The following is a 19,688-nucleotide window of genomic DNA, read 5'->3' on the forward strand; positions in this document are numbered from 1 at the left end:
CTGGAGATATCGAGGGAATACTTCAAGCAAGGATGGCATGATAAAGGACCTAACAGAGGTATAGATTAAGAAGAGGTAGCAAGAATACACAGAAGAATTGCACAAAAAAGGTCTTTATGACCCAGATAACCATAATGGTGTGGTCACTCACCTAGAGCCAGACATCCTGGCATGTGAAGTCAAGTGGGCCTTAGGAAGTATTACTACCAACAAGGCTAGTGGAGGTGATTGAATACCACCTGAGCTATTTAAAATACTAAAAGATGATGCTGTTAAAGTGCTGCACTCAAAATGTCAGCAAATTTGGAAAACTCAGCAGTGGCCACAAGACCGGAAAAGATCAGTTTTTATTCCAATCCCAAAGAAGGGCAATGCCAAAGAATGTTCAAGCTACCATACAATTGCGCTCATTTCACAAGTTAGCAAAGTAATGCTCAACATCCTTCAAGCTAGGTTTAGCAGTACATGAACTGAGAACTTCCAGACGTACAAGCTGGATTTCGAAGAGGCAGAGGAACCAAAGGTCAAATTGCCAACATTTGCTGGATCATAGAAAAAGCAAGCGAGTTACAGAAAAACATCTACATTTGCTTTATTGACTATGTTAAAGCCTTTGATGTGTGGATCACAACAAACTATGCAGATAAAGAGACGGGAGTGCCAGACCACCTCACCTGTCTCCTAAAAAACCTGTATGCAGGTCAAGAAGCAATGGTTAGAACCGGACATGGAACAACAACTGGTTCAAAACTGGGAAAGGCTCTATATTGTCACTCTGCTTATTTAATTTTCTATGCAGAGTGTATCATGCAAATGTCAGGCTGGTTGAATCACAACTTGGAATCAAGATTGCCAGGAGAAATATCAATAACCTCAGATACGCAGATGATATCAATTTAACACCAGAAAGTGAAGAGCCTCTTTATGAGAGGGTAAAAGAGGAGAGTGAAAAAGCTGACTCAAAACTCAACATTCAAAAAACTAGTAAGATCATGGCACCCGGTCGCATCACTTCATGGCAAATAGATGATGATAAAGTGGAAATAGTGACAGATTATATTTTCCCGGGCTCCAAAATCACTGTGGACAGTGACTGAAGCCATGAAACTAAAAGACACTTGCTCTTTGGAAGGAAAACTATGACAAACCTAGACAGCATATTAAAAACCAAGGACATCACTTTGCCAACAAAGGTCCATATAGTCAAAACTATGGTTTTTTCAGTAGTCATATACAGATGTGAGAGTTGGACCATAAAGAAAACTTGAATGCCAAAGAATTGATGCTTTCAAATTGTGGTGCTGGAGAAGACTCCTGAGAGTCCCCTGGACTGCAAGATCAAACTAGTCAATCCTAAAGAAAATCAACCCTGAATATTCACTGGAAGGACTGACGCTGAAGCTTTAATACTTTGGCAACCTAATACGAAGAGCTGACTCACCTGAAAGCCTGTGATGCTGGGAAAGATTGACGACAAAAGGATATGGGGATGTTAGAGGATGAGATGGTTAGATAGCATCACTGACTTAAAGCACATGAATCCGAGCAAACTCCAGAGGACAGAGGAGCCTGGGGTGCTGCAGTCCAAGGAATTGCAAAGAGTCGGACACAACTTAGTGAATGAACAACAAAGCATGTTAAAATTCCTGAATATCAACAAAAACAATTCTATATTTCAACTGAATAAGATATACCTGTCTGTCTTAAAGTCCTCATCCTTTACCCACAAAGAAGAAACTCAGACTACCAATAGTCACTGTATCCATCTATGTCTGGATGAAGAATATAGGTACATGTTTAGTTTTAGAAGAATCTGCCAGAGCTTTTCCCACAGTAATCATACACTTCTGTTCTTCTTCCAACAATATATGAGAGTTTGAGCTTCTCTATGTTCTCATCAACACATGGTCTTGGTCTACTGGTGTGTTATAATCTAAATGCAAATGTGTTGATTTCCACAGCTATGTTTAGCTTCACAACAAACACCAATGAAATGAAGTACAATAGTGGGTTTCATTGACATTCCTTTCACAACTTGGCCTTCTTTAAATAACTTCCTGTATTTCACCCACCTACCATAAATGGTGGCCCAGAAATATGTATGAGAGTGGAATTCAATGGGATTTATTTCTTTGAGCTAGGAAGCCATAGTCTGTTGGCATTCATACCCTACAGCCTAATAATGACTGAGAGATTATATATATAAAATCCCTTTGTAATAAAGTCTGTAACATTAATTTTTCCATACTTTTTTTCCTCTGTCAGGTGCTAATGGCCTTTAAGGATATACAAAATGAGGTGAGATTAAATTTCCATTCTCCAAATTCCCTGGCCATATCACTTCTCTTGCTTCTGATTTTCCTAAAGCCTTCTGTGCTGTTGACTTTGATCAAGCTTTTAATTTCATTTCTTTATCTAGGGATTTCTCCATTAAGAGACTAGCACTCATTTGTCAGTCTAGTAAGTAAAACCAGAAGATGCCTAACAATTCCCTTATGAAAATATGATACTACAGAGAGAAAATCATATCTATCAGAACTACTCTCAGCAAGAATACTATGCAGTTATGTGAAACAGATAGGTGACTGAGTTGGGAGGATCCAAATGACATGGTAAATTATTAGGATCGTATGTTTATTAATTATAGGGTAGTACAAATTAGAGTCCAGAGCGAAACTTCGCTCTACAACAATCCTCCTCTTCTGCTCTTTCATGCAGGTTCTAGTATTTTTTATATACAAACACTAATTAAATATCTAAAAATATAGTCAAAAATGGAGTATATTATTGGCCTACCCCAGACATTGAGTTACTACATTTGCTTGCTCAAGGTGTTGATATGTCTCAGTCCTATCAAGGTTGGACCAAAAGGACCTGAAAGAAATTTCCTCTACTTCACTAACTGGATAACTCTTAGCCTTTGAACTAAGCCTTTTTCTATAGTCCAAGAAGCCATGCCATTGTATTCTGCTGCTGTGTCTGGGACTTGCCCTAGGAAAAAACTACAGCAGCCTCTGCCTCTGGCTGGAGGTAAAAAGGAGAAGAGATCAAAAGCTTGGTATTTTCATAAAGTATTCCTCGGCCTCAGGGCACCTCATATTACCCAGAATTTTAGTCCCCTGAGTCCTTCCTAAGTGTCCTCCAAGCAGGACTTGAGCTAGTGAGAGAAGGAGGTTTGTCCATAAGTGGGACTCACATGTGTTGATTTCATCCTCACAAGGCCCATAAGCAAAGTTAAATGTCCCATCTGACATCTTCTGTGCTGAAGCTCTATTCTAGGTCTAGTGGTTCTTCTGGAGTTCATCAGACACAGTCCCTGCCCTCATGGAACACCTGGGCTGGAGCAGACTGTTATGTCAGTCTGACAAACACTTTCAAACATATAGACACACTGAGAGAAGAAAATCAAGCAAAAGATATCTGGGAGAGACTGAACTAGAAAGCACTTCCTTGCCCCAGAGCACTGTTACGTAGAAACACCATCTAGCCAGCTCCTAGGAGCTCAGGGGCCCCAAACTACATAGCATCAGCAGCTATTTACTCTGGGGTGAGTAAGAGGGAATTTTTTAAAAAACAGATACTTAAAGGCTCATCTCAGAGAACCAATGCATAGAGGGTCTTTTCAAATGAGTCAGTTCTTCACATCATGTGGCCAAAGTATTGGAGTTTCAGCTTTAGCATCGGTCCTTCCAATGAATATTCAGGACTGACTTCCTTTAGGATGGACTGGTTGAATCTTCTTGCTGTCCAAGGGACTTGCAAGAGTCTTCTCCAAACCACAGTTCAAAAGCATCAATTCTTCGGTGCTCAGCTTTCTTCAGAGTACAACTCTCACATCCATACATGACTAATAGAAAAACCATAGCTTTGACTAGATGGACCTTTGTTGGCAAAGTAATGCCTCTGCTTTTTAATATGCTGTCTAGGTTGATCATAGCTTTTCTTCCAAGGAGCAAGGGTCTCTTAATTTCATGGCTGCAGTCACCATCTGCAGTAATTTTGGAGCCCCCCAAAATAAAGTTTCCCACTATTTCCATTGTTTCCCCATCTATTTGCTATGAAGTGATGAGACTGAATGCCATGATCTCTGTTTTCTGAACGTTGACTTTTAAGACAACTTTTTCACTCTCCTCTTTCACTTTCATCAAGAGGCTCTTGTTCTTCACTTTCTGCCATGAGGGTGGTGCCATCTGCATATCTGAGGTTACTGATATTTCTCCTGGTAATCTTGATTCCAGCTTGTGCTTCATCCAGCCCATCATTTCTCATGATATACTCTGCATATAAGTTAAATAAGTAGGGTGACAATACACAGCCTTGATGTAATCCTTTACCAATTTGGAACAAGTCTGTTGTTCCATGTCCAGTTCTAACCATTGCTTCCTGACCTGCATAAAGATTTCTCAGGAGTCAGGTCAGGTAGTCTGGTATTCCCATCTCTTGAAGAATTTCCACAGTTTGTTGTGATCCACACAGTCAAAGGCTTTGGTGTAGTCAATAAAGCAGAAATAGATGTTTTTTTGCAACTATCTTGGTTTTTTGATGATGCAACGGATGTTGGCAATTTGACCTCTGGTTCCTCTACCTTTTCTAAATCCAACTTGAACATCTGGAAGTTCATGGTTCACGTACTGTTGAAGCCTGGCTTGGAAAATTTTGAGCATTACTTTGCTAGTGTGTGAGATGAGTGCAATTGTGCTGTAGTTTGAACATTCTTTGGCATTGCCTTTCTTTGGGATTGGAATGAAAACTGACCTTTTCCAGTCCTGTGGCCACTGCTGAGTTTTCCAAATTTGCTGGCATATTGAGTGCAGCACTTTCACAGTATCATCTTTCAGGATTTGGAATAGCTCAACTGCAATTCCATCACCTCCACTAGCTTTGTTCGTAGTGATGCTTCCTAAATCCCACTTGACTTCACATTCCAGGATGTCTGGCTCTAGGTCAGTGATCACACCATCGTGGTTATCTGTGCCACGAAGATCGTTTTTGTATAGTTCTTCTGTGTATTCTTGCCACCTCTTTGTAATATCTTCTGCTTCCCTTAGGTCCATACCATTTCTGTCCCTTATTGTGCCCATCTTTGCATGAAATATTCCTTTGGTATCTCTAATTTTCTTGAAGAAATCTACAGTCTTTCTCGCTCTATTGTTTTCCTCTATTTCTTTGCGTTGATCATTAAGGAAGGCTTTCTTTCTCTCTCTTCTTGCTATTCTTTGGAACTCTGCAATCAAATGGTTATATCTTTCCTTTTCTCCTTTGCCTTTAGCTTCTCTTCTTTTCTCAGCTATTTGTAAGGCCTCCTCAGACAACCATTTTGCCTTTTTGTATTTCTTTTTCTTGGGGGTGGTCTTGATCATTGCCTCCTGTACAATGCCATGAACCTCTATCCATAGTTCTTCAGGGACTCTATCAGATCTAATCCCTTGAATCTATTTGTCACTTCCACTGTATAATCGTAAGGGATTTGATTCAGGTCATACCTGAATGATCTAGTGGTTTTTCCTACTTTCTTCAATTTAAGCCTGAATTTGGCAATAAGGAGTTCATGATCTGAGCCACAGTCAGCTCCTGTTCTTGTGTTTGCTGATTGTATAGAGCTTTCCCATCTTCAGCTGCAAAGAATATAATCAATCTGACTTTGTTATTGACCATCTGGTGATGTCCAGGTGTAGAGTCTTTTCTTGAATGAGGAGAGTGAAAGTGAAAAGAAAAGTGAATGTCACTCAGTCGTGCCCTGCTCTTTGTGATCCCATGGACTGTAGCCTGCCAGGCTCCTCTGTCCATGGGATTCTCCAGGCAAGAACACTGAAGTGGGTTGCCATTCTATTCCCCGGGGGATCATCCCAACCCAGGGATCAAACCTAGGTCTCCTGCCCGAAGAGAATGAAAGAGGCCAGAAAACAGCACAGAAAGGCCAGAAAAAATAAAAGAGGACAAGTCATTGCATGAATCATTATGACTGTAGGTAATGAACTGTGTATCTCCTACCCCTAATAAGGCCAGAGTTTGTCCTATTTATTATTCAGCAAACATTTATTGAATATGCTATATGCAGTGCATTGTGTTTGATGTGAGGCATAAAAAAACCACACACGCTCTTTCAGGAAACTTGGAATTTCATTACATTCCCAAGAAGCCCACATGTCTCACACAGACACCCCTATAATTTTACCAAGTCTAGCTGGTACACTGAAGAGGAGAGTGGCCCCTGACTCTCTGACTTTCTCTCATTTTTTTCAGCTGCAAGAAGATGCTCGGACTCGAGGTAAAAAGCAATATTTCAAGGTTTGGGTAAACCAAGGGTGAGGGGAGGGAATAAGAACGAGTTTATATCAAAGTCTCAACGTGGGAGCTTCATTTGGCTGAAAGCTGGAGTCTGGGTCCCGCTAGTCTCTCCTCTTTCTGGTCCAGTTATCTGGACAGAGACAGCAGGGTCCCTTTCTCCCTTGGAATGGCTGTTGAGGGCCAGAGGACACTCTCAGCCCTGTCAGACATGGCACTTGTCAGGAGAGGAGAGACAACAATCGGAGGGAAGCTTCCCAGCTCTGTGTTTAGGGTTTAGGAGGCACAGAAGAGTGGGGAAGCCAAAATGGAATGATTATTTAGGGTAGTCAAATTATAGTACTCAAATGATCATATGCAGATTTTAAGTTTCAAATTAAAACATGTAGGTGCTGTGCTTAGTTGGCTCAGTCATGTCCAACACTTTGCAACGCCATGGACTGTAGCATACCAGGCTCCTCTATCCATGGGGATTTTCCAGGCAAGAATACTGGAGTGGATTGCCATGCCCTCCTCCAGGAGCCTAGAATTATAGCATAAATTTAGCCATAGTTGGAGTTCCTTCTTTTCAAAAAGAAACTTATAAATAAGGGCTTTTCAAACATTTGAATGTATACAAATTACCTTGGTACTTAATTCAATAGGCCTGAGACTCATGTGATGCTGGAACCTGTGGTTCATGAATCAGACTTTGAATACTAAGGATATAAATGAATTCACTGAAATATCCTCTAATGTCACAAACACACACTACTATATATAAAACAGATAACCAACAAGGACTTACTGTATAGCACAGGGAACTCCACTCAACATTCTGTAACAACCCATATGGGGAAAGAATCTGAAAAAGAATGAATATACGTATACATATAATTGAATCACTTTGCTGTACACCTGAAACTGACATAACATTGGAAATCAACTACTTTTTTATTTTTAATTCAATGTATATTATTTTAATATTTGTCCATAAGAACATTTATAACTGATCATCTAATTTGGGTTAAATGTGTCGCTGTGCTTAGTTGTTCAGTTGTGTCTGACTCTTTGTGATCCCATGGACTATAGCCCGCCAGGATTCTCCAGGCAGGAATACTTGAGTTGGGTGCCATTGCCTACTCCAAGAAATCTTCCTGGTCCAGGGATCAGACCCATGTCTCTTCTGTCTCCTGCACTGGCTGGTGGATTATTTACCACTAGTGACTCCTGGGAAGCCCAAAAGTATCACTACTCAGTTTTGTCTTTTGAAGTGTTCTCCAAACAGGACTTGCTCAGTGATGTAAGCTATTTTGTTTTCATTCTGTAGCATATGCTATCTCTGTACGGTTGGAGGTGGTCTTAGCTTTGGAGGTGCACATAAGATTAATAGCATTCAGTGAGTGGTGTACTGAAAGTATCCGTAAGTTACCACCCAGGTATACACGTGTTCCCCTTGTTGATGTATGGCAAAACCAATACGATATTGTAAAGTCATTAACCTCCAATTAAAATAAATAAATTTATATTAAAAAAAAAGTTACCACCCAGGAATCTCTGCTGAATTCTGAATATCAGTTTCCATTCCTTGGGCCCATGCAGGGCAGCAGACAGGACCAAAAATATGGAAATATGGCCAAGCAGAATCCATCTTGAGGTACAGGGAAAACTTCTCTTGGCGGCCAAGGCCTAAGGGTCTTCAGGTCAAAAGGGTTAAGTTTATCTAAGCTTGAAAGATGTTCTCGTATATTCAAGGAAGGCTGTTTTCCAAATAGGTCACTACAGGCCCTGGAATACCTGCTTGATGACCCAATGTCAAAAACATGGATTTAGGATCTTGATTGTTGTTGTTTTCTGCTTCCTAAAAGGTGGGTGGGTGGGGGAATTCAGAATAAGACAAGAAGAATTCTTCTCATTGTATTTTCCATACTAGAAAAGGAGACAAGGTGGATTAGAAGACAGAGCTAGCAAGGAGACAGAGATAGCATATGCTGCAGAATGAAAACAAAATAGCTCACATCACTGAGCAAGTCCTGTTTGGAGAACACTTCAAAAGACAAAACTGAGTAGTGATACTTCTGGGCTTCCCAGGTGTCACTAGTGGTAAAGAATCCACTAATGACACTAATCTAGTGTCAGTGCCCTGGGACTGAGGAATTGGACTAACTCCAAATGCCCAGAGCTGGTTAAATCTGGTGGCCATGATTCGATATATACTTTGTAAGTGACCAGATGTCCAGTGTCACGTTCTGCAACTGCCTCTCTGACAGGCCTATAGTTCTTTAGCTTCTCCGCAAGTTCTGGTCTCTCCCACTTTGACTGGCCATACTCCAAACTAAGGATGTGAGCAGGGCTCAAGGCTTCTAAGGAGATACTTTCAGACCCCTGCAATGGAATGACTCCTTCCTGTGTCCCATTCAGGGATGAGCTCCGTGACACCCACATCATCTGCATCCAAGATTGGGTAAGTGACCCTCTTTTGAGAGTCCCTAAGGGAGATAGCATCCACCTGGATATGGTGTAGTGACTAGGAATACTGCAGTCTCTGAGCCTTGAGTCTTCAGAACACTGTACTTCCAACGTATCTCTCTGGAGATGGTCCCCTACCACTCTCAATTAATGGTGAACAACAGAGCCAGGGCTTCTTCCTTCATCCTCAGCCCCACCAGAAATCTCTGGAATTTCAGGATCAGTCTGCACCTCACCATACAGATTTGGGGAAATTCTATTCACTCAATTTCGGAGAAGGCAATGGCACCCCACTCCAGTACTCTTGCCTGGAAAATCCCATGGACAGAGGAGCCTGGTAGGCTACAGTCCATGGGGTCGCTAAGAGTCGGACACGACTGAGCGACTTCCCTTTAACTTTTCACTTTCATGCATTGGAGAAGGAAATGGCAACCCACTCCAGTGTTCTTGCTTGGAGAATCCCAGGGACGGGGAGCCTGATGGGCTGCTGTCTATGGGGTCGCACAGAGTCGGACACGACTGAAGCAACTTAGCAGCAGCAGCAGCATTCACTCAATTTAAGGGGAAAAAGGAGATGCAGAAAGAATGACAAATAAGAAAGGAAAGCCACACAAAGGAAAAAAAAAAGTAAAATGAGGAACTTAGAAAGAGGACTTAGAAAAAGAAAATTTTAAAAACTTGAAAGTCCAATGCCTCAACATTGGGAGATGTCCATTTATTTTCCATCCAAAAGAAAGACTAGGAGGAAAAAAATCAGGCTATACCACCAGAGATTTAATTTAGATACTAGGAAAAACTTAGTGAAAATGGAAAAACCGTGTACTGGGTAGTAAGAGAGCAGCAGCATATTCAGCAGAGGACTTCGGAAATACTTTTAAAAATCACTTTGACCTGTTTCAGATACGGTTCCACCTGAACCAGAAAATGGATAAGGTGAACTTCCTAGATCCCTGTTTCAACCCAATCCTATTCTAGAGAGTTGACCCTAGTGAAGTAAAAAAGCATTCCTCTTAAAAAAATATATCCCTATAGTTTAAATTGATCATTGCTGAAACCATGAAAGGAATAATGGACTGGAGATCTCATATTTACATAAATCTTAAATGTAATTATTATAAACCTTTACATATGAAGAGCACTTTTGATTGGTCAAAACCATATTGGATCAATGATTTTACTTTATTTCAGTATCCCTCTCTGAGGCAAACATGAGGAATTTACCTGAATTTCCTGATGAAAACATGGGCTCTGATAAGACACATCTCCTAATCCCATTAAGGGCACTCTCTTATAGGTCACAAGATCATCAGGGAATTGCAATTCCCAGAGCTAGTGATGCCTGTTACTGGTGAAGTCTGACAACAAAATAAATCCTTAAGGACAGTGGAGGCCAGGGAGGGGGCCCCAGGGATGGGATCTCTCTCCCTCATACATTCACAGCCTCTCTTATTTGGTACAAAGCACCAAGACTTCAGATGCTGCAACGACCCCAAAGTTGGGAAGACTGCTGTCAGGCACTGGAGAGCAGCCATCAGGGATCCAGGCCCAAAACCTAAGAGGACAGTCCTCTGATCAATCAGCTTGCTACCCTCAACCCTAATCCAACAATCAATGAAGAAGACCACCTTCAGGTATTTCACCGAGGTCTTTCCCCTGAACTCCACCCTTCATATCCTCAGGAACCCAGGCCTCATCAAGTCCTCACTCTACTATGGCAGAGTAGCAAACTCCATTCCCTCTCCAAAGCTGGGGTTACCTGAGGAACAATCAGTTGAGAAGGTAGAAGCCTGAGGGCAGGGCCAACCTGAGATCTTTCAGTTTCTTGATTGAGGAAGAGCCAGACAGAGTGAGTCAGGTACAGATTTGTATAGGGAGGAGTGTTCAGAAATTGAGAGAGATAATTATGGGATAGAGAAATGGAAAGATAGAAAGTTTAAAAACACAGTAAGAAACATGAGGTCCATTATCCCCTTCGGGAAAGTACTCTGGAAACCTATGTTATTTTGAGGACTTAATTCAGAAACAAGAGTCAAATACTGTAGGTCCACAATAGACTTCATTGTCAAGATTTTCATTAATAAAGCAGTTAAATAAACTGCCCTCAAAGGAGCTGCTTAAGTGATAGCCCATTTCCTCAACCTTTCAAACTCCCTGACTCTAGTTTCATCTGACACCTAATCTCATTTGGAGAAAAAGACCATTCTCAGATATTTATTTGTGTCACAGGCTAAGCTAGTGATACCCTCTCTATGGCCCTATATAAAACTTACTGGGAACTGCTGAAAACAGAATCTGAGTGATGAATGGTAGAGAAAATCAGGTTCATCTGCATGTGTCTAAGTACAATGACTCTGTGTATTTTCCTGAATAGTCCCATTTCAAATATTTTATCTCATCTCCCCCATATAGCATCAAAATACAAAATGTCCCAATATTTTGGCAACAAGATCACACCTTTCTGAAAGAATATATACACCCACAAAACCTCTGTCATCATTTCAAACTCACTTGTGACTCAGAAATTAAGGCAGAAAATGTCCTTTCTCCTCAGTACAGCATAGGCAGCAAGTGTAGGACAGCAAAGCGTGGGCACTTACAGAGAAAGACAATGGTGTACAACCAGTGGGTCTCCTCCCTCAGTGTGTGTTTGATATCCTGGGAAACAGTCATGAGGGCAGAAGTATCATCTGTAGGACTGATTTTAATTTCGGTGCCATCTTCCTGGTAAACTAAATTTCTTTTATTCTCATCCATATGACTATGAAATCTAGGGCACAGCTTTGGTTGCCTGAAAAACAAAGTTATTGGGAAGGCATCACCACTGATCTGGAAGAGGGAGTGATACTCATGGGCAGAGATGCCAAGGTCTATGTCTACAACCGGGAACCTGGAAATCAAGTGAGACCTACATACATCACAACTGCCAAGCAAAGAAACCAGCAAACAACTGATAAAAATAAATGTGGTGTAAAAGACGTCTATCCGATTGGCTCTTAGTGGGTAGTGGAATGTAGTGCTTGAATGTCCAAGTATGGTCTTGCATTTGGTTCAGAGAACAGCATAGGTTAGAAGAAGATCTGGATTAGAAAGTCACAAACCCATTTTAATTTTACCCAACTTATGGATTCATAGGTCTCAGTTTCCTCCCCTATAAATAAGGAAACATAACTAGAAAATGCTGGAGGCTCCTTTCATTTCTAATATCTTGTGATCTGACGAGCCTCACAGTCTATGACTCCAACATGGCTATATCCCCCAAAACTACAGAAAAAGCCAACTAGTCCAAAAATACTTCCTGCAAGAAAAAAACTACTTAGGATATTTATCAAAGATGTTGCAAACACATATAAAGCATATATCATGACATAAAAGGTGGAGTTTTTAATCATTACTTGTTCTTTTCCCAATAAAATTTAGACAAAAAGAAAATAACATATTAAAAATGATACAACATAGAATTTAAAACCAGTGGTGAGAATTTGTCACAATACCAGTAAAATAATAAATAAAAATCCATTCTAACAATAAAATAAGTTTTAAAAAGTATCACCTCATTAGATACTGACTTGGCATTTGTTGAGAGACAAATCTTGAGTTTTTAAATTGAGACTACAAAAGTAATGGAATTTTTTTCACATGATAGAGAGACCCCATAATTTCAGGGTTGTACTGAAAACAGAAACAACACAAGAATCCCTTATATTTTCATGCCAATTCAGAAGTATTTAAAACGCTTTCAGTGCTTTTCCCAGTTCCCAGAGCAGATAAATATAAATCCCTGTAAGACATTTTATAGAAGTTGACAGACAGTAAAATTCATCAAGAAAAATAGGCAAAAAAAAAAACTTTTAAGGACTATTGATGAAGTTACCTTCAAAATTTTACTTCTAAAAGTCAAGAGAATGAGAAGACAAGTCACATATTGGCAGAAAATATTTGCAAAAGACACATCAGATAAACAAAAATATACCAAAAAATGTTTAAAACTCAACAATAAGAAAATGAACAACTAAGTTTAAAAATTGAGAACAGACTGCTCACTAAAGAAGATATACAAAGAGTTCAGTCGCTCAGTCGTGTCCGACTCTTTGCGACCCCATGAATTGCAGCACGCCAGGCCTCCCAGTCCATCACCAACTCCCAGAGTTCACACAGACTCACGTCCATCGAGTCAGTGATGCCATCCAGCCATCTCATCCTCTGTCGTCCCCTTCTCCTCCTGCCTCCAATCCCTCCCAGCATCAGAGTCTTTTCCAATGAGTCAACTCTTCGCATGAGGTGGCCAAAGTACTGGAGTTTCAGCTTAAGCATCATTCCTTCCAAAGAAATCCCAGGGCTGATCTCCTTCAGAATGGCCTGGTTGGATCTCCTTGCAGTCCAAGAGACTCTCAAGAATCTTCTCCAACACCACAGTTCAAAAGCATCACTTCTTTGGTGCTCAGCTTTCTTCACAGTCCAACTCTCACATCCATACATGACTACTGGAAAAACCATAGCCTTAACTAGATGGACCTTGTTGGCAAAGTAATGTCTCTGCTTTTGAATATGCTATCTAGGTTGGTCATAACTTTCTTTCCAAGGAGTAAGTGTCTTTTCATTTCATGGGTTAATATTCCGGAAAGCATGAAAGAAAATAAGTGCAAACGTGCTCTATAATCAAAATGTACCTCAAAGGGAAAGAAAAGAAGAGGGAGAGGGTGGGATGATTTGGGAGAATTGCGTTGAAACATGTATAATATCATATAAGAAACGAATCGCCAGTCCAGGTTCGATACAGGATACAGGATGCTTGGGGCTGGTGCACTGGGATGACCCAGAGGGATGATACGGAGAGGAAGGTGGGAGGGGGGTTAAGGATGGGGAACATGTGTATACCCGTGGTGGATTCATGTTGATGTATGGCAAAACCAATACAATATTGTAATTAGCCTCCAATTAAAATAAATACATTTAAATTTAAAAAAAAAAGTTACTCTAAAAACAAAAAACAAAAAACATAGCTCATAAAGCCCTGGAGAGGCGAGGCGAGAGAAGGCCCCGTGCGCTGGATGCCTGGTTCCACACCACTGTTTACCGTGTGGTTTGGCACCAACAGGTGGATTCGGCTCCTGCAGATCAGGTGGCTGGTGGCAAGAAGGGAGAGGACTGTGAAGAAGGTTCGAGCTTAGAAGGCAGCCTGCCCCAGGGCCAACGCAAGCACACCTCTCCTCGTGGCCCCTCCGCAGCACTCACAGGTGCTTTGGCCCTTGGCCTCAGTCTAACTACACAGGCCGGCTCCACCCACCTGGCAGCACCATGGTAATCGTGATGAAGCTTAAAGCTGGTTTCTTCAAGCTGGCTCCTTCGGCCATGGTGCTAGCATAATGGAGGACAAGCTGACGGAAGTCGTCGAGACCTGAGAGAGTGAGGAGCAGAAGCAGTGTGTGGCATCCTGAGAATCATCAAACCCCGCAACCAAGTACTCAGTCCATCCCCATCCTGCGCCAGTACGGCTCCTGGGAGGTCAGTGAGGGCTACTGGGTCCAGCAGAGCTTAGCATTGCACACCCTGCAAAGTAAGTATTGGTTAGTGAGAAGATGTGAGTGCAGATAAAGTAAAAGCTTTGGTTTGCCTGCTGACGTATAAATGTGCTATGTTGATGTGCCATTTGGCAGTGCTAAAGCTGATGTTAAGATCAATCCCAGGAACCAGACTGATAATTAAGTGGAAAAGATCACAAGGAAGTTCACCATGGAGCTGGAAAAACAGAGCTTTATTGATCCCGGCATTGATGTGCCTTCCCCAGTCAGGGCCACAGGTGAGTGAGAAAATGTCCTGGATTGCTGATACCTGTGACAGCACCGTTGGGCACTGAGATATTAATGCACATCCCTGCTATTACTGGTAAATCCATCAGTCAGAGTGGCATCCACAGAGGTATCTCTGCCACTGGTAATGGTGTTTGCCATGGGATTGAAAATTTCCTCAGTGAAGTTTCTTACACAAGCATTTTACGAATACACCGGGATTTGGAGATAAAACATTTCTTTCCAGAGATTTGGTAATGTGGGCCTATACTGTATGGCATATTTACATCATATTGGTGCTAAATGTGTTGATGGTGGTGAAGTTGATGGTAGCACATGAAATTCAGATGGCACTGACCCAAAGGAACTAGAAGACTACAAATTGCAACATGAATCAATTCTGGACTTCCCCAAGGCAAAACCCTTGGAAGGAAGCATCTTGGAAGCAGACTGTGACATACCAGTCCCTGCAGCCAATGAGAAGCAGTTGACCAAATCCAGTGCATTGAAAGCAAGATCATTGCTGAAGCTGCCAGTGGGTCAACAACTCCAGAACCTTAGTTTTTTCTGGGGAAGAACAGTATGGTTATTTCTGATCTCTACATGAATGCTAAGGGCTTCCCTGGTAACTCAGACAGTAAAGAATCGGCCCACAATGCGGGAGACCAGGGTTTGATCCCTGGGTCGGGAAGATCCCCTGGAGAAGGGAATGGCAACCCACTCCAGTATTCTTGCCTGGAGAATCCCATGGACAGAGGACCTGGCAGGCTACAGTTCATGGGGTCTCAAGAGTTGGACACAACTGAGTGACTAACACACATATACACACTTGAATGCTAAGGGAGTGGCTGAGGAATATAATCATGTCAGCTGTGGCCATTTGACCTTCAAATATGACAGATTCTAACCATCACTTGCTCATGTTTTTTCAAGAGAATTTAGAAAGAAAATTTGGAGGGTGTGGTGGAAATATTCCCATTGTACCCACAGCAGATTCTAAAACAGAGTACCAGGTACATCCAAGAAAGATATTGTGTAATTTGGTTTAGCTTACACTATGGAATTTTCTGCCAGGCAAATCATGCCCACAGCCACAAAGTATAACCTAGGATTGGCTGCCTATGTCAGTGCCACTGAGAAAGTCTTTGGGGTATACAATGAAGCTGGTTAACTTCTTCACTACCCTATTTATCTATAACTTCTGCTAAACTATCATAAGTTCTATAACCACAGATATCTTTTTCTGTTACAGACATTATTCTCAACAAGTCAACCCAAATCAGCCCTTTAAGAAAGAAATTAAGGTTTAGAATATCATAGACAGGTTGAAGAGTGTGAAAGTATTACAGAAATTAACTGTGCCAGAGGGCTGTTTGGAATATCATACCTTTAAATAAAAAGACTCTTTTCATCTAGTCATGCTCCCTTGCTCCATAGCTTGTTCTCAATATGTTAGTTACCTGTTGTTTGACCTCAGTAATCAGTTGCTTGCAATATTTTGCTCTTGCCAACTCTGAGATGGGACGGTAACTTCGCATTTAAGAAGTGAGTGTGTAGCATTTTCGGAAAGTGGTATGGTCCTTAAGTGAGTTTTATTACTTCACATCAGCAAAATAACTCAATTTCACAGGTTGCAAGCAAAAATAACAGTTGTTTCTCTTTATGAAATCCATTATTTTAGAATGAAGTAAGGACACGATGCTGTAATAAAATTGCCTTTAATCACTTAAGCCTATACTGGAAGCAATGAATGCTTATAAACATGAGTTTAGAAAGCTAGCATTTTTATGATATCAGCGGTATCATTTGTAGCTCATCAGTTCTGTATTGTTATCCTGCAAACATAAAAAGCTAGATGGATAATTGCTACAGTTTTGAATATAACAACTATCCATCTATAGAGGATAGATGGTGGAAGCTGTTTTTGTTATGGCTCTTTGAATTTGCTAAATGCAAATATGACATGCAGTCCAAAAAATGCAGTAATCTCCTTATCATGTTAATTAGTTTTTCATTTCTCTAATTATCTATTGAATTCAAGTAGAGTAACCCAGAAAAATACTACTTAGTCTCCTTGTCTGGAGTCTGCCTGGCAGCTCTAAGCACTGCCGATGTCCCCAGCCCTGCCTGATTTTGTATCCCTTTTCTTTTAGAGGCCGCACATATACACACAAGCTTAATTAACACAGTGGAGCTTAAAACATTGAGTTGAGTGTTTTGTTTGGCATTTTTTAGTTAAGGCCTTTTGAACAGCAGAATATCAGTGAAACACTAGACATTATTTATGTAATGAGTGAGTCATTTTTTTAAAAACAGACATTCTCTTTCAGAAATTTCTAATTACTGTGTAATTTTATGACTTAACCTGGTAATAAAATTTACTGTTTAAAATTTACCTTTCAAAACAAAACAAAACAAAAAAATGAAAGGGAAATATTTTCAGACAAGAAATAGCTGAAGACATTTGGCACCAGTATACTTTCCCAACAGAAATAACTGAAAATATTTTTTATACAGAAGGAATAAGTTCCTAAATGGAAACATTTTGAAATAGAGGAATGAATTTAGAGCAGCTGAAAGTTTGAACATGTAGGTAAATTTAAATGGCTATTGATCTCATAATAATAATAATGTCTTGAGGAACATTATACACACATGTACATATGCATACATACATACACACATAATCAAAATACATGATAATAACTTTACAAAAGGCTGGAGAGGGGCAAAAGTTTAAAACTATGCTGAGATCTTTATATTGTCCCAAAAATACTATAAAGTACTCATTTACGGGATGCATATGCCAAAATGGGACTTCCTAGGTGGCTCAGTAGTAAAGAATATGCCTGCCAAGCAGGAGACACAGGTTTTATCCTTGGGTCAGAAATATCCCCTGGAGAAGGAAATGGAAACCCACTCCAATATTCTTGCCTGGGAAATCCCTTGGACAGAGGAGCCTGGTGGGCTACAGTCCACGGGGTCACAAAGGCTCGGACATGATTTAGTGAAACAACATCAACATGTGCTAATATCCAGGGTAACAACTAAAACAGGGGTAAAATTTTGTCTCTTAACAGAAAGAAAAGGTTTTTTCTTTTTAAAGATTTTTTTTTTTTAAAGTTGATCCAAAAGAAAGTAATAGAGAAAAAGGATATCAAACAGGTATGACAGTAGTAAGATGGGAAGTTAAATCCAACACATCACTAAGTATATTAAGTGTGATGGACTAAATACTGACTAAAAGAGATTATCAACCAAATTCTGCTTTATCTTAAATATCAGACACAGAAAGTTTGACAACAAAAGCACAAAAAAATTCTACATCTTCTAAATAAAAAAAAAAGCTTGTAAGGCAATAATAGGGGCTACCCCTGTGGTTCAGCTGGTAAAGAACGTACCTGCCAATGCAGAAGACGCAAGAGATACAGGTTCATCCTCTAGGTCAGGAAGATTCCTTGGAGAAAGGAATGGCAACCCACTTCAGTATTCTTGCCTGGAAAATTCCACAAACAAAGGAATCCTTGGGGTTGAAGAGTCAGACATGATTGAGCACACACACACCACCACCACCAAGGCAGCAATGAGAACTTGGTCAAAGGCTCTCCTTTGTCTTTTTCCAGGGAGAGATGCTAGAGTTGGAGAGGTAAATCTAAGATTGTTGAAGTGGGATGGCACTTACAGTCAATTCTAGTTTGTACACATGAGGCAATATCAATAATCAATAATCCAGAGGTGCTTTTGGAAAATAAGCAGTCTAATTCAAAAGAATGGCTGTTGTTCAGTCGGTAAGTCATGTCCAACTCTTTGCAACCCCATAAACCGCAGCATGTCAGGCTTCCCTGTCCCTCACTATTTCCCCAAGTTTGCTCAAATCATGTCCATTGAGTTGGTGATACCATCCAACCATTTCATCTCCTGTCGCCCCCTTCTCCTCCTGCCCTCAATCTTTTCCAAAATCAGGGTCTCTTCCAAAGAGTCACCTCTTTACATCAGGTGGCCAAAGTATTGGATCTTCAGTTTCAGCATCAGTCTTTCCAATGAATATTTTGTGTTGATATCCTTTAGAATTGGCTGGTTTGATCTCCTTGCTGTCCAAGGGACTCTCAAGGGTCTTCTTCAGCACCGCAGTTCGAAAGCATCAATTCTTTGGTGCTCGGCCTTCCTTATGGTCCAAAAAAATAAAGATAGTAGCATTTGAGAAGCAATATTCTCTTTAGCTCAAACACACAGGTATAGTCCTGGGCCTGGGATCACTGGAGCTGCTAAAAATAAAATTAAATGTTTTTTAAAGCCCAGTGTCCAGAAATCTCTTTTAAAAGGCTCCACATTTACCATTCCTCATTTTCAGGTCAGACACACAATGACTGAATTGAGTTAGGAAGCCTTTTATGATCCTATCATGTCTTTAATTAAAATGTCTGAATTTCATATTCTAATTGCTCAATTAGAATTGTTCAATTCATATTCAATTGTTCAATTGTTCAATTAAGTCACTGCTTTACGGATTTTTAAAGGTCCTTAAAATACCTGTTTCCAGGATCTTGATAGTATTTCAGCTGCTGTTTCAGTTAAAGAGTAAGCAAAGTACCAAGGAGAAATAAGTATCTATTTTTACAGAAATCTTTTTTGAATCTTCCATAAACATTGGGAGTGGCCCTATGTCAACCACCTTTTAGCATTATATCACTCTTTGTTCTTGGGAGATTCTCTCCTAGGCCAATTTTGAATAGTCTTTCTCCTGTTAACATCCAGGATATTGCATTAGTAACTTCCACAGCAGAGACTTTGCTGAGTGACAGGAGACTATGTTTTTGTAACAGGCATTGTTGCATGGCTTGGACACTTCCATTCCTATTTATAGCATGTATCCAACTGGCTGCCTTCAGAAAGTAGACCAATGCATCACCTTGGTATGCCAGTTCTCTGAGTCAGTAATTGGGTTATTTTGCTGAGTATCTATGTGATCTACTCTAATTTTCTTTCTAAAATTCCATAGGTCTTCCACAACTGTTCTTTACACACATTCTTTAATTGTTCATCCATCAAACATTTACTAGCTAGACCATTGGGCCACTGGCTATGGCCTAAGTCTGTGATAACCTGACTTTTTATGTACCATTTTACCAATTAGGACTTTGTTCTAGAGCAAAATTATTTTTGTACTGC

General features: G+C 40.5%; 1 protein-coding gene and 1 pseudogene across 1 annotated transcript in view; both read left to right on the top strand.

The window, feature by feature from the left end:
* The window catches only part of C5H12orf54 (chromosome 5 C12orf54 homolog), a 24,404-nt gene extending 12,692 nt beyond the window's left edge, over positions 1-11,712 (top strand). Inside the window, exons 5-9 of the mRNA XM_027543624.1 lie at positions 2,266-2,298; positions 6,244-6,268; positions 8,686-8,728; positions 10,195-10,364; positions 11,505-11,712. Of these exons, the coding sequence (XP_027399425.1) occupies positions 2,266-2,298; positions 6,244-6,268; positions 8,686-8,728; positions 10,195-10,333 (240 nt within the window). The 3' untranslated portion in view covers positions 10,334-10,364; positions 11,505-11,712. The remainder of the gene's footprint in view (positions 1-2,265; positions 2,299-6,243; positions 6,269-8,685; positions 8,729-10,194; positions 10,365-11,504) is intronic.
* LOC113893557 lies at positions 11,581-15,690 on the top strand (annotated as a pseudogene).
* Positions 15,691-19,688: the final 3,998 nt, after the last annotated feature.

This window comes from Bos indicus x Bos taurus, chromosome 5 (assembly GCF_003369695.1).
Source record: "Bos indicus x Bos taurus breed Angus x Brahman F1 hybrid chromosome 5, Bos_hybrid_MaternalHap_v2.0, whole genome shotgun sequence".
Lineage (NCBI taxonomy): Eukaryota > Metazoa > Chordata > Mammalia > Artiodactyla > Bovidae > Bos > Bos indicus x Bos taurus.